General features: G+C 37.8%; 1 protein-coding gene across 2 annotated transcripts; it reads left to right on the top strand.

The window, feature by feature from the left end:
* Positions 1-2045: 2045 nt before the first annotated feature.
* On the top strand, positions 2046-6214 carry LOC145077048 (patatin-like protein 6). Of its 2 annotated transcripts, XM_079022827.1 has the most exons (4): positions 2046-2231; positions 2345-3645; positions 4609-4895; positions 5673-6214. In XM_079022827.1, the coding sequence occupies exons 2-3, from the start codon at positions 2488-2490 to the stop codon at positions 4876-4878; spliced, it is 1428 nt and encodes a 475-aa protein (XP_078878953.1). In that variant the 5' UTR covers positions 2046-2231; positions 2345-2487; the 3' UTR covers positions 4879-4895; positions 5673-6214. The 2 variants fall into 2 exon arrangements, with proteins under 2 accessions (XP_078878953.1, XP_078878952.1); XM_079022826.1 differs by having other exon boundaries at positions 2046-3645.
* The last annotated feature ends 21266 nt before the right edge of the window (positions 6215-27480 follow it).

The following is a 27480-nucleotide window of genomic DNA, read 5'->3' as shown; positions in this document are numbered from 1 at the left end:
TACTAGTTACATCATTAGTAGGCTACCATCTGGGTAGCACAAGATCATACTTATACTATTGCTAGATCAATGAGTCAGTTCATTCATGAGTTAATACTTATTACTATGAGAACATATACAACTATACTAGAGGAAGAACATATACAACTATACTAGAAGGAGAACATATACAACTATACTAGAGGAAGAACATATACAACTATACTAGAGGAAGAACATATATAACTATACTAGAAAGAGAACATATACAACTATACTAGAACGAGTAACATTACATTACATATACATGAATACGTTAACCATTGTGATCTGTATCGGAGCATGCCTTAAATGTCATGGCCCGAGTTGTAGCCAGAGTCTCTTGGAGGGAGAGCGTGAGTTTGCGTATAGATCTATACTGGATTGACTATCCTACACCTTGCTGCTAGCTACAGCCGGACCTGCAGGTCTGCGGGTGCCAAACGTCATTTCTTTTTACGACCATTTGTATGTCGTTGTTACCAGTCAATAGTATGGTGCAATTAATCCCATGATACCTTAATATAAATCCAGTTTAAGGTAGTTAGTACAGCAGTAGTTCCTATAATACAACACTACAGTACTACATTAATTTACCCCTTTACATATATTTAGTGATTATTTCACTTAAACATTAATGTACAAACTATATTTTGTTAATGATAGTTACACTTGGGAAATTACACACTTTTACAACAAACGAACATACGGAACAGTTAAGCCTTGGTAGAAGGCTACTTTAATAGAAAATATAGGTTTTTCTAGGAGATTCAAACTTTTACAAACACTTACAAACATTTACATACTTTTACAGACTCGTACTTATAACCATGTTCAAACGTTTTGACAACAAACACCGACACTAAAATACTTATGAACTCACCAGCTTAATACTGATAAACTCTTTCAAAATAACTTGTATTCTCAGGTCGACAGTAGATAGGTACCGAGACCAACTTTTGAGAAGATGGAGCGCATACAAGACTCATCTTATTATTTTGATTTACATTTTGGTGTCTATAACTGTAAAGAACACAATTGTATTAAAATTATATATTTAATGCAATGGATGATGTTGTTTGCTTATTTACTGTTATACTGTGTTGTGATACTTTACATGACGTCCTCCGCCCCAGAACGTTTCCGCCGTTCTTGGTTTTGGGGTGTGACAGTTTTGTATCTCTTAATCATGATTTTAGTGAAAATAGTTGAAGTAGAAAATCAAACCTGCACATTTCTTGGTTCGTCCCCATCTTAAAAGGTAGTCGTTTTCCGTTTAGTTGTGAACAAGGACGAAGGAGCTGGGAGTCGTCTTCGATTGAGGGGCACAATGTAGTGGTGGTGGGCAAACTGTGACAGGTGGAAGGAAATATTATTGGTGGTGTCAAGGGTGTTTCGTGGATTAAGGCTTCTCTAACGCACATTCACAAACTAGAGGGGGTCTTTAGAAATACCATCGGTGGTATAATCATGAATCAGGGCCAATGGTGGTATAATCGTGAATCAGGAAATAAAGAAAATGATTAGTTGGTTGGGTCTTCTATTATAATAGTTTTTTTGGCAATAAAGAGATGAAGGATTGTCGACCGTCGGTGTTTTCTAGCAAAAAAATGCATAGAAGAGAGGTGGCGAGACAACTTATGTTCTTTGATCCATGGATAAGGAAAAAGATAAAAGGGCTAACAAGTTAAGTTTGGGATAGTGGGATCTACCTATTCATTAAACATATTACTTTTAATAAACAAATAATCAATAAATATAAAATTTATTCAAAATGAAATATACAAAAGCACAGTAGTTTTTTTAAGTCAAATATGACCAAAGTACAACAAATTTGGTATTTAACAATTCCACACATGAAAAATCATGAAAAATCATGAAAAATCCGACTTAGGGACTACACACTTGATAACACAAATTCACATAATTCACTAAAAAAACGAAACGAAACCAACATATTTTTATAGTATAACAATTTACTTTAGTGGGATATAATAAGAGTAAACAGACATGCTCTCCAATCACTGTGATTTTCCCTTGTTGATGTCCTCCATTTGTCCTCTTTCTTTTATGTCTTTATAAATATATCCCCTTTTCAGTCTTTGCTCTTCACCATTTTCCAATTGTTTATTGATTTTGACGACGACTATCAAGAGTTTGTTGTAAATGGTTGGGAAACGAGAGCGTATTTCAACTTTGGCGGGAGATTCGAGGTGAGATTTTGATTTATTGTTCTGTAATTTTGGGTTGATAGAGTAAATTTGGCCAACGATGCACGTAAGTTTGGGTGTTTGAAAGCTATGTTTTGTCCTGCAATTAAATGCAGATATAGCTACGGAGATATTCGTGTAGTTAGGGTTTTAATTGCAAGGAACTTGCTTATGAAGATTTTGGTTGGTGATAATAAGTAGGTGTAGTTCTGGTCTATAAGAAAAGGAGATTTGAGGATTTCGATTTGGTCTAGAAACTATGGCTTCGAATCATACGTCTTTGGCAATGCTGCAAGAGCCAAGTATCGACACCGATAAGCTCAGCTACGAGATTTTCTCGATTCTCGAGAGCAAGTTCTTATTCGGTTACGATGATCCCAAGCTTTGGAAACCTATTCAGGTTTCTCCGGAAGTTTCTGTTACTCCCACGACGGTGGATGTAGGGGATGTTAACAACAGTGTTCAAGCGATGAAGAATCAGAGAGGGAAAATCTGTGTGCTCTCTATCGACGGTGGAGGAATGCGGAATATTTTAGCCGGAAAAGCGTTGGCTTATCTGGAGAACGCGTTGAAGGTCAAGTCCGGCAACCAAAACGCCAGAATCGCTGATTATTTTGATGTCGCAGCCGGCACCGGAGTAGGAGGTGTCTTCACGGCGATGTTGTTCGGGATGAACCATAGCCGTCCCATTTTCAAGGCGGAGGACACATGGAAGTTTTTGGCGGAACAGGGGAAGAGATTGTACCAACAAAAATCAAGCTCCAGCGGCTCCGGCGGCGGCGGAAAAGGCCAAGGTTTATTTAAACGGATTCTCCGCGGCGGAAACAGCAGAGGAGGAGGAGGAGGGATAACTCATGCGACGGCTGGATTTGAAAACGCAATGAAGGAAGCTTTCACCATCAATGGACAGAGCTTAACATTAAAGAACACATTGAAGCCGGTGTTGATCCCTTGCTACGACCTCTCCAGTTCAGCTCCGTTTCTATTCTCGCGAGCCGACGCTTTGGAAACAGACAGCTTCGATTTCCGTCTCTGGGAGGTCTGCCGCGCCACCACAGCTTTACCGGGCTTGTTCGAACCGGTCTCCATGAAATCCGTCGACGGGAAGACACGTTGTGTGGCGGTTGACGGTGGTTTAGCCATGAGCAACCCTACAGCAGCGGCAATCACACACGTTCTCCACAACAAGCAGGAGTTCCCTTTCGTACGAGGGGTAGAGGACCTTTTGGTACTTTCATTGGGCACCGGTCAGGTTCTAGAAGGCAACTACGATTACAACCAAGTCAAAGGGTGGAAGCCTAACGATTGGGCTCGCCCCATGGCTAGAATTTCCGGTGACAGCTCCGCCGACATGGTGGACCACGCCGTCTCCCTGGCTTTTGGTCAAAGCCGTAGCAGTAATTATGTCCGTATTCAGGTATGTTCCTTTTGCTTGTCCATATTTGCTCCTAAAAATTGTTTAATTCATTTCTCTTTTTTAGTTTTTTACTCATAGGGTGATCAAATTCAGAGCATTTGTTCTTGGTGTTCTTAATGTTATCCAAAACGAAATCTTTTTTCCTTTTTTAGATTATAGACTTTACCTTTATTTTTGCATTTGAAGTTTGAACCCAAAAAAGTTAAACACTCATTTTTTCACTAAAAGGTTTTCTTTAAAGAAAGATGACACATTTAATAGGCTTGATTTTCTAATAACAATACATCCACACAATTTCTTTTCTTCAATCAGATTACTTTTTGATAAAATTCGATCCATATTACGCCAAATATTTCAGATAATGCCCACCAAAATCTTGCAAAAAATTCTATCTCTACTTGTGAAGGGAGTCATGGATATTGTCCTGTGGGGAATAAGGGAATGATGGTGCTTTGTTTTTTAGTTAACATGTTGTGATGTGTTTCTTTTTTAGGTTTATGCAATTAAATATTTACGAATGGGTTTCTTTCAAGAAATAATTTTTTTGTAACATTCACGTTCTCCAGCTATTAAAAAGCCAATTGGTGTGTTTTTAGTGCATTTTGTGTAGCTTTCTTGACATATAGGCAATGCCTATATTATTTGCATACGACAAATTCATTTCCTTAGTCCTTTTGTCACGTTCTAGAAAATTAAAAAAAAAAGGTTCTACAATTCAAGGTTCACAAGAAAAATACCAACATATATTGTACCACATTTTGTTCCTAAAATATGAAACTTCAAGTTCTTTTGTACTATTTCACCACAAAAGAACAATTTCATTTTGGTTTTTATATAGTCCATTATTTTTTATGTCCTTAATCAAGAAATGATTCAAATACCAATTCCAATGTGCATTGGTCAGTCAGTGGACCACTGTATACCTAATTTACATAAAATGAACTAAATTTTGTTTCGTGATAGGCAAACGGATCGAACATGGGACGTTGTGGGGTGAATGTTGATTCCGATTCCAGCCCCGGAAATGTAAAATTGCTCACAGGAATAGCCGATGAAATGTTGAAACAGAAGAATGTGGAATCAATATTGTTTGGGGGTAAAAGAATCGGCAACCAAAGCAACTTCGAAAAACTCGATTGGTTTGCAGAACAACTCGTCTTAGAACATCAAAGGAGAAGTTGCCGGATCGCTCCCACCGTCGCATTTAAACAAGCCGCGCCCAATTCCACCTAAACTATTTCCCCCCAAAGGTCTGTACCTGTATCGGTACTAATTTGTATATTGACTTTAAAATTAAAAGAAACTTTTTGTAAACTGTATCAGTACCAGTATCTAGTACCGTACCTGTACCTATACCTGTGACCTGGGTATCAGTATCTAGTACCGTACCGGTATCGGTACTAATTTGTATATTGACTTTAAAATTAAAAGAAACTTTTTGTTACCCAAAAGAGAGCATTAATTTGCCTGAAAAGTATGATGGCGTTTGTTAAAAGTAGACTCTAGATTTTATTTATTTATTTAATTTTTTTTTTCATTTTTACACATGATAAACACATTAATGTCATTTTCTGAACCGGTCCCAAAAAATCAAATGTTATAACCACCAAGGGAGGGAATAGAGAATGTTAGCCCCCACCCCTTTCAACCGACACATCGATTTTCCCACAAGGGTATTTTCGTCATTTTGTCTAAAAAACCTGAAAAGTTAACTTTAGGTGGTAGGGGAGAAGGATCTAAGAGTGAAGCATATCAGTATGGTCATGGTGACTCCCCCACCCACTCCCAAGGACTATTCCGTCATTTCATCAAAAAGGTCTCTATCTGGGTGGGGATGAAGGGGATTTAGAATTTATATATATTTCCCATTTTGTCCTTTTGAGAGTTTATAATTTTCTCTTTTAACATCAACCGACAAAGTGTTAGTTTCTTTGTAAACAAAGTGGGAAGATTACTAAAATGCCCTTGTTTGGGGGTAAAGGTGTTTATAATTTAGTAATTGAATTCATTGTGATTTGTGAATGCAGGGTATGGTGGTCAAAAAAGGAAAAGAAGTATACTCTCTCCAACATTACCCTGCTTTAATTTGAAAGTAAAAGAGGCAAATTGACGAAAAGGACAATCAACTCAACTGTAAAAAAAAAAAAACAAAAAAAAAAAAAACAAGAAAAGGGGTAGTGAGGGGTAAATCTTGGTGGGATTTGTTTTGCCTGCCATAGTACAAACCATAGTGGTCTCCACTCTAACCTTTCTTTGTCCTTTACCCCCCAAAAAAATGAAAGGGCAAATTTGGAATTAAAGAAAGAGCAAGTGGATGTGTGTGTGTGTTGTGTGTGGTGTCTCTGTGTGTTAGTGAAGTGGAAGTGGAAGTCTAAAATTGTAAAAATGCTTAGAGGATTAAGATTTTCTATAGAGTTTAGATTTGAAGTTGATTAGTGGGGTTGGGGGTAATATGGTAATGTGACAAAAGATTTTACTAGATTTAGAGGTTATGTGGTTGATAACAATTTTTTTTTTTAAATGTTTAATATGAATACTTTATTATTAACAACTTTCTAGATGTTTATCATTCTTTTAGTATCATTGCATTTGTGTATATGAAAGCTTGTTGTGGTAGACTATGTTTGTTTTAATATATATATTTTTTGGTTTTTCTCTTCTCTTTCTCAATTATTGATTGTCTTTTGGGTTTAATATATGGGTTGGTTAATGCATGATGACAACTTTTAAATTCATTTTTTTGTCCATGTTAGTTTTTTTTAATTATTTGGTGATTTACATATATATTTTTTTTAAAGAAAAAGTGCTACCAAAGGAAATGAACATATATTGTTTTCCATTTAAGTAAAAGAGTAAAGATATCTTCTTCACTATTCAAATGGTGTCCATAATATATGGGGTAAATTATGGATATATTTTGTACATGTTGGTTTAAAGGTTGGATGTTTATTTAAAAATGTTTAGGCACACTAGGTTTACGTTTAAAAAAATAATGATTATTAAGAAATTTTGTACATTAATGGATGTTTTCTCATTAATCTGAATATCCTCCTAGAAAGTATATAAGTTTCCATTACGCACTTTTTGTGTAAGTGAATAGATAGATCAATACATTTTGTGAGGAGATTTAACAAAATAAGGGAGAATGTTTGACCAAACATCTTAGGTTTTAACTTTAAGCCAGTTATACTGAAACCTCGTTCAACAACATAAATTGATTTAAAAATCGAGGACTAGGGAGTGTTTGGATATAATTGGAAAACATCACATGATTGAAAGTAAAGAAACTACAATATAGAATCCACCTTCTTTCTTAAGAAGCTATGACTTTATTCTACTTAATCCAACACATGCATCTTGTGTTTTACAAATCCCCCTGCCAAAAGAATCTTTATTCTCTATTGAGAAATTAAATATCCTCATACTTTTTATTCCTGCAAATCCTTCTACCAAATTAAAACAGTAAAACAGTGACATTTGTAACATTTAATGCTAATTTAATAATATTTTAATATACTAATATGACACATGTCATCATTTAATTGGGTAGGAGGATTTGTAGGACATTTAGAGATACTAATATGATACATGTCATCATTTAATTGGATAGAAAGATTTATAGAACATTTAGAATTAGGATATTTTAATATACTAATATGACACATGGAATCTCTTCTTTGTTACATCTTTTTCCTTACTACATTATTTTTTTTCTATTATATTATTCTCTTACAAATATGTTTAATTATAGTAACATAATCTAACTCTAAATGGTTACTTTCATAAAAGACCCATAAGTTATATGATTATCCGATTTAAACCAAAACTTTTAATTATTTTACAACTAAGACCTACAAAATTTCCACTTTTTATTTTACTCGATTATTTGGTCTGCATGTTAGCTTCCGGTAATTCACATTCTTTTTCGAGAAAAACACCCTCATTTTTTTTCCGAAAAAACCGCCCTCATGTTTTGATAAAACCTTTTGTTTAGACCAAATATTTTGTTTTTGCTCATGATTACGATATGTTAATTTGTTGTTGTTGTTTATGAAAGTAGATAATTGTATATATGATGAAGCTCTTATGACTCCTGATAAAAATCTATCACGATGGGGGCATCTGCTTTACATACAGAAGAACTGGTTGTTTGTGATTTAGAGATCCAAATCACCTAAAGTTGATCAAATTACTTGGAGTAGAGCAATATATGTTGATTTACAACATTAATTAATGTTATGATAGAGAGAGAGAAACAAAGTATAAGACAGCTATTGGGGTTGATAACCTGACAAATGCACACCACCTAAACCTATTTGTTTTTATCAAGACAATGTACACTACCAAAATAAAAGATATCCTAACACAAGTATACCACATAACAAATATGCACCACGTAAACTCATGTATTATCCATACTCTAAGTATTATTTTTTGATTGTTTCCATTGGGGTCCATGAGTGAAAAAGTCAAATATATTGCATTTCTTTATTTAGGATTTAGGGTAAAGTCCATGCCAAATGGAGTCCATGCACCCCATTAGACTATTATCAATCTGCCACTGATTATCCGTATATTACTTTTGAAACCCATGCATATCACAAATCTCATGCAAAACTTATGCGTTGGGCTATTGTCTCTAGCAAAAAATTAGGTGATGGGGTTATATATACACATGACTTTAAATAGGAATATGGGTCGATGGCTTGAGTATGCATAAGATTTGTATGAGATTTGTGATATTAATTAAATGGTTTTTTTTTAAAAAAAATATGTGGTCAATATGTGTTTAGACGTTGTAGAAGTGTCGACTTATCATATCCACCAACTATCTCATATTTTGCTTCCCTGTATCATAATCATAATGTTGTAAATCCATCCTATTTAGTAATATGAGTTGTTTGGTCCCTTTCAGTTGTTTTAGATCTCGAAAATGTGAACATGGTCGTCCACATGTTAAGAATGTGTCCCATTATGGTGGCTCTTTATCGTAAGTCATTAGTGTTTCATCCTAAATACGCCTTTGTGGATGAAACAACCATATATACAATCAAACCTCCATTTGTATCATGGTAGAAAAAGCATATTTAGAATCAAACCTCCATCTTCATCCATCAATAATGTCATAACCAACAACAAGAACATGATAATTATGAGCACAAAAAAGTTTTTTCAAGTGAAAAAGTTTGTCAAAAATGAGTTTTTTTTTGGAAAAAAATGAGGACAAAAAGTGAGGTTTTTCGGAAAAAAAAAGAGAATTTCCGAAAAACCAGATAATGGATGAAAATGAACAAAATAGGAAAGTTGTAGGTCTTTTTGTAAAAAAAATTGATTTAAACCAGAAATTCGTAAAATTTATGGGTCTTTTATAAAATTAACCTAAATATAAAACATTTATTATTGCTATAGTTGGATATATATTTTTTTTCTTCAAATTGTGATGTCCTAATAATAAGAAAAAAATTAAAAAAAATACAATATCAGAAAAATAAATTAAAAGTAAAGAAAATAAGATGTAACAATAAACAAATCTATACATTAAAGTGTATTAGAGATTTCATGTGTTAAGCCTTTTAATGACACAACATAAAAAACATACAAGATTTTTCTTTATAATCTCTAAAGTATCAAGTATCTTGTGATGAAGTTGTGATCACATATAACTAAAAATAGAAGTTAACACATACAATGCAACCATTATTTTGGTAAGGTAATTGGATAAAGCGTTGCTCCATCAAATTTTACACCAAACATAACTTTTCTTTTGTAATTTCATTACATTTATGTATTTTGTCATTGACTACCAACACCTAATGAATTGGGGCCACATCATTGATGATGAGTAGGGGTAGGGGTATCCAAAGATGGGGTGTTAGTATGAATCCAAAAAGACACGAAGAAGAGAATTGAACATGACATTTGAAGCCATTCAACAGAATATGCTAGTTGCATCATCAATAGTTCTTCAATAGTCCACCTATACTTTTGAAGATGCTACATGTCTAGGATAAAAAATATAAAAATTCACAAGACAAATAATAATGAAAGGAAATCATTAACTTTTTTTTTTAAGTCCTAGTGGTGCCAAACTTGGTGTACTGTTATTTCAGGACTGACATATTTGTTGTCACATTTAAGTTCCCATTTAGGAGGGGTGAGTTAAGTTGCAAGAAAAAATAAATTGAAAAGTGTTGAAAAATGGAAAAAACAATTGCGTTTGGTTTTTCTCCATCAACATTCAACTCCCTACCACCTTAATATAATTAAATAGAACTTAAAAACATAATATGACATATACGCATACAATATTTAATATAAAATCAAAATGAACGTAGCATGTAGCTGTTGTTTAAGGACTTGTGTGTAATTTTCTTATTAAATTAGCTTTTTGACTATCACGATATGTATTTCCTTTTGTTAATTGTAGAAGTCGAAAAAGTCTAAAAAAATAGTATTTTAGATTCATTGTTAGCTACGTTCTCATTGCTTAACGTTCACTTTTATTTGCATGATTTTCTTCATGAAACAATCGAATTCTAATATAAGATGATAAGGCCATAAGGCACGAACAAAATTATTTATCGTTAAAAGTTTGTGTTTTGATTATTTATATTAAAACAGCCTCACAACAAAGGTTTAAATTATAAATTAATATCATAGTATATTTTAAATGTAAATGACATGCAAATAAAGAAGCTGAGTTGTACATACAAACATTTTTTTTGACATACGTAACAATTTATATTTTAAAAGGTTATGTAATATACAAATTGTTGTATAATCTATACATGACATTTCTAAAGAATACTTGATATATTTATAAAGACATGGTTGTACTAAAAAATATAAAAATTTATAAGCAGATCTTAGGTAAAGTTTGTGTATTATCTTACATTCTGGTTTACTTTTCTTATATTGGCCTATAACCTGTTAATAGGGACGACTTAATGAGGTATGTTTACATCAGCTTTATTAGATATTATTTTTAAAAATTGATAGGAATTACAAATATATATTAATTTGGTTTAAGAAAAAAGCAGTTCTAGAAAAGGAAACAGTTATAATTGTAGCGAGTGGGGTAAAACAATATAGTACAAGTACTATTTTTGATGTCAAAGTTACCCAAAAGAGGTTGGTAGTGGTGGTAATCATAAATTTCCAAAACGACCAGTTTTATAATTTATAGCATATAGGCAATTAGGCATGTCCTTTATGTCTCCACAACAACCACTTTTTTAGGATGCTAATATTCAATAGGAGCTTTTTCTTTTATTATTGTAAATTTTTTTCCTAAAATAAATTACATGAATCCTTTCCGTGGTTTGTGTAATTTGTATGGGTAACCACTTAAAAAGATAATATATTTTTTGATTTATATATATTTGGTCATTGAGTTTTTTTTTCGTCTACATTTACCCCTTTAACTTGTTGAACTATACATATTCAGTCCTTATGACCAACTACTCTAGGTTAGCTGGGAAAAATGATTTAATAGGGTAATATATTTTTCATTTTGTACACATTTAGTCCTTAATATTTGTTGTTTCAAAACAAGTCATTTTTGTTTTTGTACATATTCAGTACTTATGAATGTTTTTTTTAGGTTTTTCTCACGACATTTTATGTGGGACAATCATTGATGAAATGTGTGAGGTTGTTGATTATGTGTAATGTCTCATTTTCACAACCAAAAAAATTCATTTTTAAATAAGGCAAAACTCCCTAATTATAAATCCATTATTAAGAAAAAACGTTTATTCCAAAATACATTTATCGAAAATTAGAGTAATATAAGAAATGCGTAATCCTTAATAATGTTGATGAGTGTGTACATTCATGCATTCGCCTTCCCACGACCAACGATAGAATCTAAAAACATAAACAATTGGGTAAGCACAAAGTTTAGTGAGTTTCCCCCAGAATACCCAACACAACAAACATATTATCATGCATAACGAACCCACACTCATTAGATTGTTATACCTTGGCCCACTCAGTCATCGGACTGGATTGCCAACATGCAACAGGTCCAATCAGTCATCGGACTGGAATACCCAGGGTTTGTTGGCATGATGCCTTAATCCAACCGCTCTTCTCAAGTCTTCGTACCTAAAGCTTATAGCCGACCCGCACCAGGTATCTTGGCCTATAACATATAGCAGGACCAACTGAAACTATCCCACCACCATATGGCTATCCCACATAAGATGTCGTGAGAAAAACCTAAAGAAATCATTTATAAGTACTTAATGAATAAAAAAAATGACTTATTTTAAAATAAAAAAATATTAAGGACTAAATGTGTACAAAAATATTAAGGACTAAATGTGTACAAATGATAAATATATTACCATATTAAGTTATTTTTACCGGATAACCTGAAGTAGCCGGTCATACGGACTAAATGTGTACGAAAAAAAATTCAGTGATAAAATGTGTACAAATCGAAAAATATATTACCCTTTTAAGTCATTATGCCAATTTGTATGTTTAGTTTTAATTATTTTAATTTTACTTTTTAGATAGTTTCTATGGTATGACTGATCTCTAATCACTAATTTGTTCTTAGTGATTTGTTTTATTTTTTTTTTAAATTAATAATTAAATGAAAAATATTAATTAAATATAGAAAATATATAATTTAAATAAATATATAGGACCCATTAATTGAATATCCTAGACTACCCCCCCTTCTTTCTCTCTCTCTCTCTCTCTCTCTCGACTTCAGTTACCAAAAGAATACTTCCGACCATCACCACCACCACCATTAACCATGACTGCAACCTTGTTAATAGTCAAGAGTTCACCCACAAAAATCAAAAATCAAAATAAATCCATGACTTTTGAATTAAAGGAGTGGTGATGAAGGATTATCGTCTAGCAGAGTGTCTTAAGGACTGTATGTAGTCATGTAGGATAGCTTGAGAACTCTTGATCTAGGATTTCTTGCCTATTCCTTGTTTGGTTGTGGTTTTAGAGTAGGATCATCTGTTCGGGTGGCTATCTCACCTTTGGTTACTTATGGTTATGCATTCCATGGAGGTTAGTTGGTAGCAGAGCAGTGTACTATGAGAGATCTAGTAGACTGTAGCGAACTGTATGTTTGATATTGTCTATATTATGTGTCTACATGATCCTTGTTTGTTATATGTCAAAATATGGTAGTGGTTGAGGTTGAGGAGGTCCTGTTGTGTGTTGTAGGCCAAGAGACCTAATGCGGGCCGTGTAACACCGTAAAATTTTAAAACCAAAATTTTCATTTTAAAACACACAAAACTTATATATTATATTTCATAAAACCATAAGTGTCTCAATGTCAACATAAATTCCCAACAAAAAGACAACTCCCAGAATCCTCAACATAATCATGAACAAGTGTGTACAATCACGCCGGCGCCTTCCCGTGATCCTGAGAAGTACCTGAAACACATAACACATAACACGGTAAGCACAAAGCTTAGTGAGTTCCCCAAAATACCACGCACAACTCATTAGCCACTCTAGGATAGAACTCAGTAAGACCCTACAATCGATATGTCTCAGTGGGAACCTCCGGTCCCAACTCAGTAACTCATAACAACAATATTCAACATGAATCACAAAGACATAATGCAAAATATTACAGTACACAGATAGACACATAAGACAACTCAATCACGTAAGGATACCACTCTTGGTAAGTATAGTGAGAAGTCTCACCTTGTAAACTAGCAAGTAATAGTCACGTACTCAGAAATCCCGAACTAGCCTCCGCCTAACATAATAGATAAGCATCTCTAATCAATACCCCACCCTTACTCAAATACACCAAAAGTTTCTCTTACTCTCTCTCTCTCTCTAACTCCTGGAATGGATAAAAGACCATTTTACCCCTCCACGGTCTCCATTAGTTATGTTTGCTAAACCCTAAAGTTAATAGAAGTCAATGCGAGTCAGCAGTCCTAGATTGACCTGACTCGCCGAGTGCGCTCATGTGACTCGTCGAGTCCAGTCATTACATAGAGGTCTTTGTGAGGGTCCAAATCGTCGAGTTAACCCCTAAGTCGCCGAGTAACAGCGTAGACAGGTCATCAGGACAAACCCTAATCGACTCGTCGAGTCGGCTCCTCGACTCGGCGAGTTCATTCAGACTCTTTTCCCATTCAGACGATTTGAAGGCAGAAAAGCTTCCCAAAATCTAGATCTACACTCTTAAGGCTCATTTATCATGTAGAGTCACAATCTTTACGTCCATGCATGACACTTTGGGCTTGAAATGCCAAGAACATGCTCTAAAAAGGGTTTTTCACTCAAGAATTCCATTAACGCTGAATAAATCAGGGACCTTTAAATGCTAGATCTCATAAGTTCCAGATCTGAAGTCCAAACCTCCATATGAACTCAATACCCTCAAAGTCCCAATAATAGATATAAAAGAAGCCCTAGTCTCCAAAAATATGAGATTTACCCAAACAAATGAGAAAGGTACAAACTTTATACCTTTAACAGGAGCTCTTGGATGAATAATAGTAGATCTAACAGTCTCCTCTTGCTCCTTGCTTGAAATCCTTCTGTTCTCTTCCAAAGATACACCAAAATACACAATGTTAGCTCATACACTCTCTCTATAAGCTCAAAGGGTGATTAGGGTTTCTCTCAGGGATGTATAGCCGCAAATGAGGCTATAAGTGCCTTTAAATAGGCCCCAAAACAGGGGATCTAGGCTTTCTCATCCCAGCGTCTACTCGGCTAGTCGACTCTCAGACTCGTCGAGTAGGTCATTAATCCCACGTGGCACATCGCGACTCTACTCAACGAGTTGTAGCACCGACTCATCGAGTAGCTCAATAGTCCTCAAAAATAAATAAATAAATAAACAAAATACCTGGAAGTCTGGATGTTACAATTCTCCCGCACTAGTATCAGACTTCGCCCTCGAAGTCATGATCTGAAAATAACTCTGGATACTGATCTCACATCTCGGACTCCGACTCCCACGTCAACTCAGATTCTCTCTGATGTTGCCACTGGACCTTAACCAAGGGTACCTCTTTGTTCCTCAGAACCTTCACATTTCGATCCATGATCGCAATCGATTTCTCAATTTAATTCAGGCTCACATCCACCTGAATGTCCTCTAGTGGAACCACTGCCATCTCATCGGCTACACACTTCCTCAGCTGAGACACATGGAAGGTGTTATGAATCTGATTCAACTCCGCAGGTAGCTCCAAACGGTATGCTACCCCACCCACTCTGGCGGTCACCCTGAAAGGACCAATGTATCGAGGCCCCAACTTGCCCTCTTCCTGAATCGGATCACCCATTTCCACGGGGATACCCTCAGGAGGAGAAAATCTCCAACCTGAAACTCAAACTCGGATCATCGCCTGTCAGCGTAACTCTTCTGGCGACTCTAGGTCGTCAGTAACCTCTGTCTGACCTGCTGAATCTGCTCAGTCGTCTTGAGCACTATCTCAGTGCTACCCATCACTCGCTGTCCCACATCACCCCAACATATAGGAGTTCGGCACCTCCTCCCATAAAGAAGCTCAAAAGGAGGCATACTAATACTGGAATGGTGGCTGTTGTTGTAAGAAAACTCAGCCAAGGGCAGATATGTGTCCCAACTTCCACCGAAGTCCATAACACATGCTCGAAGCATGTCTTCAAGCGTTTGAATCGTCCACTCACTCTGACTATCCTTCTGTGGGTGGTAGGTTGTACTGAAGTGCAATCGCATACCCAAATCCTCATGAAACTTCTTCCAGAACCTAGAAGTAAAGCGCACATCCTGATCGATACTATCGATGTCGGCATTCCATGCCAAGCTACCACCTCTCTTACATATACCTCGGCCCGTCTCTCTACAGAAGAACTCTCACTAATAGCAAGGAAGTGAGCGCTCTTTGTCAACCGATCTACAATCACCCAAATCGCATCGACATCTTGTGCGGTCCTCGGCAATTTGGTGATAAAATTCATGGTAATCTGTTCCCACTTCCACTGGGGAACCTCTAGTGGCTGCAACTTTCCATGAGGATGCTGGTGCTCAGCCTTAACCCGACGACAGGTCAAGCACCTCTCAACTACCCAAGCCACGTCCCTCTTCATACAAGGCCACCAATAATCTTTCTTCAGGTCCAAGTACATCTTAGTGGCTCCTAGGTGGATCGAGAATCTCGATCTACGCGCCTCCTCCATCAGAATACGACGAGCTCCGCTAGTATAGGGCACCCAAATCTGCCCTCGGAAAGTCATAAGCCCTCGACTATCCGTCGCCAACTCGGACACCTGTCCAATCACCTGCTCCCTCTTGCAATTCTCCGGTCTCATGGAATCCACATGGGCCTCTCGAATGGTATCAAAGACTGAAGTCATCACCATCATCCTCATACACATATCTCGGATCAGAGCACTCTCGGCACTATGACTCAGGGCGTCGGCTACCATGTTAGCCTTGCCCGAATAATACAGAATCTCACAGTCATAGTCTTTCACCATATCCAACCATCTGCTCTGTCTCATATTTAGGTTGGGATGATCCATGAGATACTTTAGGCTCTTGTGGTCTGTGTATATGGTACACCGAACACCATAAAGATAATGGCGCCAAATCTTGAGGGCGAACACCACCTCCCCCAACTCCAAATCATGGGCGGGATACCTCGTCTCGTGGGGATTCAACTGCCTCGACGCATATGCTATCACGTGACCCCTTTTCATCAAAACTGCACCTATCCCTGAGATAGACGCACCACAGTAAACCATAAAGTACTCCACTCCCTCCAGAAGGGCTAACACCGGAGCTTCTCACAATCTCTGGCGAAGAGTCTCGAATGATGCCTGCTGCTCAGGCCTCCAAACAAAAGTAATGCCCTTCCGGGTCAACTTGGTTAGAGAAACCACAATCTTGGAGAAATCCTTGTTAAATCTCCGATAGTAGCCGGCCAATCCCAGAAAACTCCTGATCTTAGATGGGGATCTCGGCACCCCCCATCGCATAACCGCCTCAATTTTAGCTGGATCGACCAAAATCCCGCTTTGATTAACGAGATGTCCCAGGAAATGGACCTCTCGTAACCAGAAATCACACTTGAAGAGTTTGGCATACAACCTCTTTGATCTCAATACCCCAAGAACCTCTCGCAGGTGCTCCTCATGCTGCTCTCTGGATCTCGAATACACTAAGATGTCGTCGATGAACACGATCACCGACTAGTCCAACATAGGCCCGCACACCCGGTTCATGAGATCCATGAAAGCTGCCGGTGCGTTGGTGAGCCCGAAAGGCATCACTACGAACTCGTAATGCCCATAACGAGTTCTAAAGGTCGTCTTATGAATATCCTCCTCGCATACCCTCATATGGTGATATCCGGATCCCAAATCAATCTTGGAAAACCAAGATGCCCCCTGAAGCTAATCGAATAAATCATCGATCCTCGGAAGTGGATAATGGTTCTTGACCGTCAACTTGTTCAACTCCCGGTAATCAATACACATCTGGTGTGAACCATCCTTTTTCTTGACAAAAAGGATCGGCACTCCCCACGGCGAGCTACTCGGTCAAATAAATCCCTTCCCCAGCAGCTCCTAAAGCTGTGAGGTGTGACAACCGTCAATTTTCGGTCAAGTCAAAGTCAACTAAAGTCAACAAGTCAAACCGGTCAACTCAATTTACCGTGAGTATTAGAGTTTACGTTATGTAATTTCTAAACAACTCTCTATTCTAATGAGAAATCATAAATTGAAAAGTGCGTACATCTAGATCTCCTTAACCTAAAACTGTGGTACGTGGCGAGCCAAACCGATAAAACAATGTTGTACTCATCGGGAGTATGCAAGATCCTTAAACAAGGCTTAACGGGGCTTACGGACCCTACATTGCAAAGCCGAACACTCAAAAAGGTCACCAATGAAACCTCTCTCAATCGTGTTCACTCCATCTCTTCTTATCAGAAATCTCTCCCAAATCTCTCTAAGTATGTGAAATCTCTCCCAAATCTCTCTTTGTATGAGAAATCTCTCCAAGAATGTCAAATCTCTCCCAAATCTCTCTAAGTATGTGAAATCTCTCCCAAATCTCTCTTTGTATGAGAAATCTCTCCAAGAATGTCAAATCTCTCCCAAATCTCTCTAAGTATGTGAAATCTCTCCCAAATCTCTCTCTGAATGAGAAATCTCTCCAAGAATGTCAAATCTCTCCCAAATCTCTCTAAGAATGTGAAATCTCTCCCAAATATCTCTTTGTATGTGAAATCTCCCCAAGTATGTGGAATCTCTCTCAAATCTCTCTCGAAATCTCTCCCAACTCTCTATAATCACTCGGGGCATCCCGACCCTCGAATTTGGCGAGAACAGCCCAAAAACGAAAGTCTACGCGAAAAACGGGCATGAGGAACCGAAACCCCTCTTAGGACCCGAAAGTCCTCTTAGGAACCGAAAGTCCCCTTAGGAACCGAACCCTCCTGATGAAGAGCCTGCTGAACCGAACCGAACCTCACTCTAAGAACCGAACCCTTCTGAGCCGAAGGCTGCTCAACCGAACCCGAACGTTCGGCACCTTTCGGTTCTGACCATTTCCTCTTCTGATGACTAACCGAACCCTCCCTTCTGATGGCTTGCCGAACCTTCCCTTCTGAGGACCGAGGACCGAGCCCTCGCTTCTGACTTCGGACCGAGCTCCCCGCCCCTTCGTTTCCCTCTGTTCGTTTCCGGCTACAATCCTCAGCATGGACCGAGCCTCGGCCTAGGGACCGAACCTCGGCCTAGGACCGAGAGGTCTCGCTGGGAACTCATTTTCTCCCGGTTTTCGCGTAGTTTTGCGTTTAAGGCCCGTTTTTAATTATTTTAACGCGGGATTTTCACCCAAAATCATATTTTAACATAATAAACCCTAAATATTCACAATTTAATCATATTTTCATAAAAATCTTTATTTAAATAATAAAAGCAAGTGGGTAAAGTACAAAGAGGTGGAGTGTTGACTTTGCTTTACCTTATGACACAAGCAACCACTCCCACACCCACTTTATGACCAGCCACACCTCCCCACCTTACCTAGGTCACATCAATGTCCTTTCCACTCAATCATCACTCTTTCCCACGTTTTTGAGAGCTGAATATTCATCCTCTCTCCTCACTTCTCTCATTTGCTCTCATTTTACAAGAAGATCAAACTCTTTTCTCTCTCACTTTCTCTCTCTAGAAATTCGAGATTTCCAAGGCTGATCTTGAGTTTTTCCTCCACATTTGGTAAGCATAATCCATTCTCTTTATGATTATCTCAATTATTTCCACTCAAATCATGGATATCTTACACAAACTCCATTATATTTGTGTTAGAGCTTCGAATCTTCAAGGGATTCTTCAAGTGTTCTTGGGTTGAACACTTCTCTTCTTCAACACTTATCTACTGAAATCACTCAAGGTGAGTTCATACCCCTACATTTTCATGTTTTCTCAAGTTTTTAGGGGGGGAATACAAGTTAAAACACCAAGAACATAACTAAACTTTTCTAACAGCCTTCATCAGAAAAGTTCAACTTCATTCACGGACTGTTTTGGACAACTTAAACATTTTAGTTTTCAAAACTGTTTTAGGTGCATGTAGTTCCACTTCTTATCTTTAAAATGATTACTTGCACATCTCCATACGAGTTTTCTACAATTTATGGTGATTTTTACAAAACTGCCTATCATTTCAAACATCAATCCGGACCAGTCTGTGATTATGGACTTTTTCACACAAGTAAGAGGTCATTAAAAATTATAATAAAAATTATGAACAAACTAGACTCATTTTTCAAACTCTCAGAAGTTACAGAACTTGATTTGGACCTTTTATGATTTTTCTACAAATTTACCAATAACAGTTACAGAAAATGTTATTAATAGAAAAACACTATAAATTTCATTTCACCTTGTAACATGTTGAGCAAGGTATACATCATTATGTGATTATGTGTTGTTGCAATATATGACAATTTTGTATTCTTATATAGACATACATCAGAAAACAAATGGATTTATACCTCCACAAGTATGGTAAATATATAAATGATATTACAAGGCTATATCCATTAAAATATAAACATTGGTAAATTAAGACAAGTAAGGCTTATGCTCACTACCCACACAAATAATTAATAAACTATAATAGGTATAGTTTAGGGTTATTTTACATAACAAACACATGATTAAAGGTTTTACACATACAAAAGAGTTATTACCACTATGGATAATTATGATAAACTATAATAAGTATAGTTAAGCCATTATACCCCCACAAACGAACACGCTAGTTATAATCGGTATAGTTATGGCATATATATATTACAAACAAAGTGATAAACTATAATAGGTGTAGTTTATGTTTCATCTACCCTATGAACTTAATTACAAGAAAGGAATTCACCATCACCACCACTTTTGGTAAACTATAATATGCATAATTCATGTTCACTAGTCACTATCACTATTTGATGAACTATGATATGTATAGGTTATATTCACCATCACCACCACTTTTGGTAAACTATAATATGCATAGTTCATGTTCACTAGTCACTATCACTATCCGATGAACTATGATATGTATAGTTTATGTTCACAGTCACTACTACTATTTCATACACTACACTAGGGTTTGGTTCCGGTTTTTGGATTTAAGTCCACATTAAATTTTCGCATTGTTAGACTTCAACTATAATCGTTGAGCGTATATGCTTGAGTCATACAAGAATTTAGTCTGGATTGGCTTAGAATTGGTGGTGCCCGCCTCATCTCCTGTTCCTCGTTGGGTTGTGGACCTAGGGCAGACCCACTATATTCAACGTTTTATCTAACTTAAATCTTCTATAACTTATATACGCTGGACGATTATAGGGGAAATCTACGGGTCAATCTAGGGTTCATTAATACATCATATAGGAATATGCTGTTTACACTTAACTAAGAAAATATTGGATTTTCTGGAAATCAACTCTATCGATTTTATAAGGAAAACGGTTTCTACTCCAAACAAAACTCTTATGAACTCACCAACTTAATTGTTGACACTCTTTCAAAACTACTTGTATTCTCAGGAAATCAGTGAAACAGGAAAACTTCAGCGCTTTGAGGATGGGACGTTAAACCGTCAACAATTTATTTTTGTCATCATAATGTAATTGATTTTGAAACATGTAAACATATACTTTGGTGTAACTTTTTCAATTATATTTATGATGGTTGTATTTACTTTGAGCACTATTATACACGTTGTTGTGATACTGTACATGAAGTCCTCCACCCCCTGACGTTTCCGCCATCCTTGGTTTGGGGGTGTGACATGAGGATAACTCCTGCATCTCTGGTGGTGCAAGGCGATAAGGTGCCTTGGCGATAGGCGCTGCTCCCGGAACCAAATCAATCCGAAACTCCACCTACCTCTTGAAAGGCACACCCGGTAACTCCTTGGGAAAAACATCAGGGAAATCGCACACTATCGGAACCTCGGAGATAGAACTCGGCCTCTCTGACACAGTTCGTGAATCCATCATGTACGCCAGGAATCCCATACAACCCTGCTGTAAACTCTGCCTTGCCCTGGCGGCAGAGCAGAAAGCTGACCCAGATCTGGTACCCTCTCCATACACTGTAAGCACTCCCCCACTAGGGTCTCGTGTAGTCACCAACTGGCGCTCGCAGTCGATCACTACTCCAAAGCGGCTCAACCAATCCATGCCCACGATCACGCATACATCACCCATCGCGATCGGTACCAGGTTAATCGGAAACTCGACACCAAAAATCTCAAGCACACATCCTAGGAATACCTCAGTTGCAAAAACCGCATGCTCATCTGCTATAGAAACCCTCAGATGTCGACTTAACGCCTCACGCCGGATACCGATGTGACGACTAAAGGCTAGAGACATGAATGATCGACTCGCACCCGAGTCAAATAACACTAAAGCAGGTACGAAACTCACAAGAAATGTACCTAAATATAGCCCAAAATAATCACAAAAAGAGAATCTCAGAATAAATGAATAAATAAGGAAATACGTAACAGCCACGACATCAGGTGCTGGGCGGACCTCCTCCCCTGTCAGCTGAAAAGCTCTCCCACGAGCCTTTGGAACCTTGGCCTTCACTGGCCAAACATCAGTAGCATGCAATGCAGCAGGAGTAGAACCCTGGGCTGATCCTTGAACAAGCTTGTTGGATTAATGTCTAAGTCCATAACTATAATTGGTAAGACTTGACCCGACCCGGCATGGTCCATTTGGGTTGCATGGCATCGTGCACTTGGATAGACTATAATAAGAGAAATAAGACACTTATGGTTATTAATATATTATAAGTTCTAGTATATTAATAATAAGAATAATAAGATTATTTAATTAGTATTGATCAAGAATTAATCTCGGATTAATTAAGTGATCAAAAGAAGACTAATTAAATATATGGGTTGATTGTGCAAATCATCCATACTTATATAGTGGGCTAATGCTCCATGGATTATCTAGTTGGGCTAAAATCCATATGATGCTCCATGGTGTATTTGTACCCATGGTTCATGGAAATGAAAGGCCATGACAATTAGGGTTTACTTGGTGTAACCCTAACTATATATGCATCTTATTCTTGACCAAAATCGGCCACTAGAGTGTGTAATAGAAGGGCTAGCCGAATTTCATGAAGTGTAGAATTCTCTCAAGTTATTCCAAGTGTATTTGGTGTTGTGTGAACTATTTGAGGTGTCACACTTGGGGCACTAGGCACTCAAGCTTCATGAAGACATTCTACATCTAAGAGGTATGTATTCTATCTTGTTATTTCCATTATTTTATATGCTAGATTAGGATAATACCTTGGATGTTCATATTTGCATGTATAATAGAGAAAACATAGATCCAAGGTATTTAGGGTTGCATGTACACTTAGGATTGTTAGAATGGTCAAAACCCAACAAAGCTGAGGGCACTCAACCTTCCGATGGCCAACAGACTGCAAAACCCTTAGGGCAATCCTTCGCCATATGCCCCTCCTTGCCACATGTTTAGCAAATCCCCGCTCGACAAGCTCCCCCTCATGACTGTTGCCACAAGTGCAACCCTTTTGGCCTTCTAATCTCTAATCAGCGGGCTTAGACTGCTTCGCTGCCGGTTGCGACTGTGCCAACCGTCAGTCTCTCGCCTGAGACTCCGCGTCCTCCCTCGCCTGAGTCTCCAACTCGATCTCCCTCCTCCTGGCATTTTCCTGAAGCTCAACAAATGTCCAGTAAGACAATTTCGCCACGAAATCCCGAATATCCCTCCTCAGAATGCTCAAGTACCGACTCATGCATGCCTGCTCAGTCGCCACATGCTCAAGGAAAAACAACGCCCTCTCGTGAAACATCTGCATAATCACAGTCACCGACTCTGTCTTCTGTCTAGGAGACATAAACTCCTTAGCCAACCGTTCCCTCTCCACCGGAGGGAACATAATTATCTCGAAACATCACAAAAAAGCTCTCCCAAGTCACCGCAACATGCTCTGCAGGAGTAAAACTGTCCGTCACAAACTTCCACCAGTCCTTCACTCCCAAGCGAAGCTGGTTCAGCGCAAACCGCACCCTCAAATGATCTGGGCATGAACACGTGTAGAAACAACCCTCGATATCAGAGATCCATCTCATCGCAATAATCGGGTCCCGAGTCCCATCAAACTCTGGTGGATTCGTGTTGCTAAACTCCCGGTATAGCAACGAGTCACCTCCTTGTGGCTTGACAACAGCGACAACTGCGGTGGCTGCAGCAGCAGCCGCCTTAGAAACTGCAGCATATTGCTCGTCAAATGTCTCTATCAAAGTGGTCTTAATAGACCCAAACATCTCCGGCATAGCCTCACATATGGCTGCGACCACCTCGTCGTGAATCATCATGCGAATCTCATCATCGCTAACTCCACTGCTCTCTGGGGTGTGGCGCGTACCTACCATGATGTCTCTAAAACACAACACAAAATCATCATAAACTCGCTCGAGCATACTCACACTTGACTACTCATCCCTACTTGCTCCTTAGCATCCCAAAGATTCTTACTTGGATTGCACACAAATCGGCTGCTTTCGGTAGTACGGGCCTAATACTACCTTCCACACCTCATGTGTAGTCACCCCAAGTCCTCCTTCTAGGATTCTAATTCACAAATACTCTATGTCTCACGAATCACCAGCTACTCTCTCAGTAGACCCCTCTCTTAAGCTTATCTAAGTATCTCTTCCTAGATCATCTCCCGACTCAGAACTCAACACATACTCAAGCAAATAAAAGTTAACACTGATCAAAACATCTCCTAGCCTAACGCATCACAAATAAGGCAACTCTAGCCTTAGAATATGGAATACCTAGCCTACCCTCTAGCATGCAATCTTAACTAAATATCTCATAATTATCTTACAACACAAATGTAAGGGTATTTTGGAAAATCACCGTTCGGGCTCTGGCTGATTGTACACACCGCTTCCACTTGTTTTCTATTAAAACTCTTTCTCGTTTTGGAAAAAATTCTTTTCTTTTGAAAATTCTTCTTAAATCCTTAGTTTGAGTCAAAACACACCTGGAGGTGCATTCGAATCCCTCAAACCAAGGCTCTGATACCAACTTGTAACACCATAAATTTTTAAACCAAAATTTTCATTTTAAAACACACAAAACTTATATATTTTATTTCATAAAACCATAAGTGTCTCAATGTCAACATAAATTCCCAAAAAAAGTCAACTCCCAGAATCCTCAACATAATCATGAGCAAGTGTGTACAATCACGCCGGCGCCTTCCCGTAATCCTGAGAAGTACCTGAAACACATAACACATAACACAACTCGAGTCAACAGTCCTAGATTGACCTGACTCGCCGAGTGCGCTCATGTGACTCGTCGAGTCCAGTCGTTACACAGAGGTCTTTGTGAGGGTCCAGCTCCTCGAGTTAACCCCTAACTCGCCGAGTAACAACGTAGACAGCTCATCGGGACAAACCCTAACCGACTCGTCGAGTCGACTCCTCGACTCGGCGAGTCCATTCAGACTCTTTTCCCATTCAGACGATTTCAAGGCAAAAAAGCTTCCCAAACTCTAGATCTACACTCTCAAGGCTCATTTATCACGTAAAGTCACAAACTTTACGTCCATGCATGGCACTTTAGGCTTGAAATGCCAAGAACATGCTCTAAAAAGGGTTTTTCACTCAAGAATTCCATTAAGGCTGAATAAAGCAGGGACCTTTGGATGCTAGGGACCTCACAAGGTCCAGATCTGTAGTCCAAACCTCCATATGAACTCAATACCCTTAAAGTCCCAATAATAGATAGAAAAGCAGCCCTAGTCTCCAAAAATATGAGATCTACCCAAACAAATGATAAATTTACAAACTTTATACCTTTAACATGAGCTCTTGGATGAATAACAACAAATCTAACAGCCTCCTCTTGCTCCTTTCTTGAAATCCTTCTCTTCTCTTCCAAAGATACACCAAAATACTCAATGTTAGCTTACACACTCTCTCTATAAGCTCAAAGGGCGATTAAGGTTTCTCTCAGGGAAGTATAGCCGCAAATGAGGCTATAAGTGCCTTTAAATAGGCCCCAAACCCGGGGATTTAGGGTTTCTCATCCCAGCGTCTACTCGGCGAGTCGGCTCTCGGACTCGTCGAGTAGGTCATTAATCCCATGTGGCACATTGCGACTTACTCGACGAGTTGGAGCACCAACTCGTCGAGTAGCTCAATAGTCCTCAAAAGAAATAAATAAATAAATAAACAAAATACTTGGAAGTACGAATGTTACAGGCCGACTGTAAGTCGTAGGTACGGCGGCTCGGGAAGAGCGGTTAGGTTGAGGCAGATGGAAAACAAACCCGGGGTATTCTAGCCCTATGGCTGATTGGATTTGTTGCATGTTGGCATTTCAGTCCGATGACTGATTGCGCCAAGGTATTCCAATTTGATGATTATGGGCCCGTTATGCATGCTAGTTTTTTTTTTTGTTTTTTTTTGGGTGGGTGGGGACTCACAAAGCCTTGTGCTTACCCAATTGTTTATTTTTTTCCAGGTTTTATCGGTGATTGTGGGAAGATGAAGACATGACTACACACACTTATCAACAAAATTGAGGATCCACGACTCTTATATTACTCTGATTTTTAATAAGCGTACTTTGAATAAACGGGTTTCTTAATAATTGATTTATAATTGGGAAGTTTTATTTTAAAAAAATGACAATTTTTTATTGTGAAAATGAGACGTTTCAAATACGATGTTAGATCTGAGACGTACAACACCACATCGAAGTTTGGAAAAAGGAAGATGATTACTTTTGTAATCGATTCTCATATTTTGATTTCATTCGCCGTCGTCACAATATAGGTTTCATTTATAAGTTATAATTTCACAGTAGCCGATAGGGATGTCAACGGGGGAAAACGGGACGGGGATTGCATCCCCCGCCCCCGCCCCAAAAATTTTCCCGTTCCCCCGCCCCCGCCCCCGCCCCCGCCCCCGAAATCTCCATCCTTACAAATCAATACTCCATTTTATATGTTTTTCTCTCCCCATGTTCATATTGTGTATTTCTTTATTGGTGTTGTGAGGATACTAGAGAAGTAAAGAAGGCAGTGGAGTATAGAGAAAGTGGAAGGAAATGGTGGTCCCACTGGCTCTTCAAGGAAGAAGACGACATAATGAAAGAGAAAACAATATTAAGGGGTTAGGGAGCATGTAATTATGGGCCCATCATAAAAGATAAATAATAAATTGATGATAAAAGAAATTATAATTTCGTAGAAGAACACAATAGTCATTGTATGTCTTATAGGGACCATTACCACAATAAAAATAAGTTAAGGACTCAGCGTGCAAATTACCCTATACCACATGTGGGATTTGTGGAATTTATTATTTTTGACAAAATTACATAAATGTTCCTTATGGTTTACCAAATGTAACAACTAAACTTAGCTTAAAAAGTAAAAGTAAATACCCACCCCTTTACCCCCACCCTTCACCTCTAGTCACCACCTTCCAAAATCCACCAATGTTAGTCTTCACATGTGTTGTGCATCTTAGGACCTAAAACACATTACATCTAGAAATTTTACTCTGGTAGATCTTGGATTAGCCATGAGTTTTAGTTAGAAATTCTAATGAGTTTCTAATGGAACAGTTCAAAATTCGGCTTATGTTCAATCATATATAAACTCTAGTTCAAAAACAAGTTTACAAAGAGATTAAACCAAGTTATATAATATGTTTACAAAGAGACTAAACCAATTACACAAAAATAAGTTGGTCATTATAATCAACATAAATCGCCTCGACAAAGAAGCAACTTTGACATATGATAACATAAGTAATCAATGACCAACCACACAAGATATCGAAGAAATTGAAATCTAATTTCAGTTTAACATATATTTTGGGTCTTACCCAGTTGTTAGAAATGAAAATTATAATATAGTAATAACCTAGATTCCCTACTTATGACACAAATATAGATTCCTTACTTATGACACAAATATACCATTACCTTCAACTCTCTAACACCTGCCAAGTAACCCCCGTGAGTTATCAATCCTTATGACTGAGCCCATCTCTTATTCCCAGGTAAGTTGATTCCACTGAAAGATCTTTATGTCCGAGAGTCATTATAAAATGATATTTGCTAACGATATATGATCCTATAGGGTCACACCTTATAACAAGTTACTACTTATTGCTTATTTATTAGAGATATTTGATTATTAATAACTATAATCAACACTTGTATTTAAATGGAAAATCATTATATTATGACATTAATGTTTTACCATCGTATTGGGAATTAT

Source organism: Lactuca serriola, chromosome 9, assembly GCF_051521515.1.
Source record: "Lactuca serriola cultivar US96UC23 chromosome 9, Lser_US96UC23_V15, whole genome shotgun sequence".
NCBI classification, from domain to species: Eukaryota; Viridiplantae; Streptophyta; class Magnoliopsida; order Asterales; family Asteraceae; genus Lactuca; species Lactuca serriola.
Note: the sequence above shows the minus strand (reverse complement) of the source record. Positions and strands in the feature narration are given on the sequence as shown.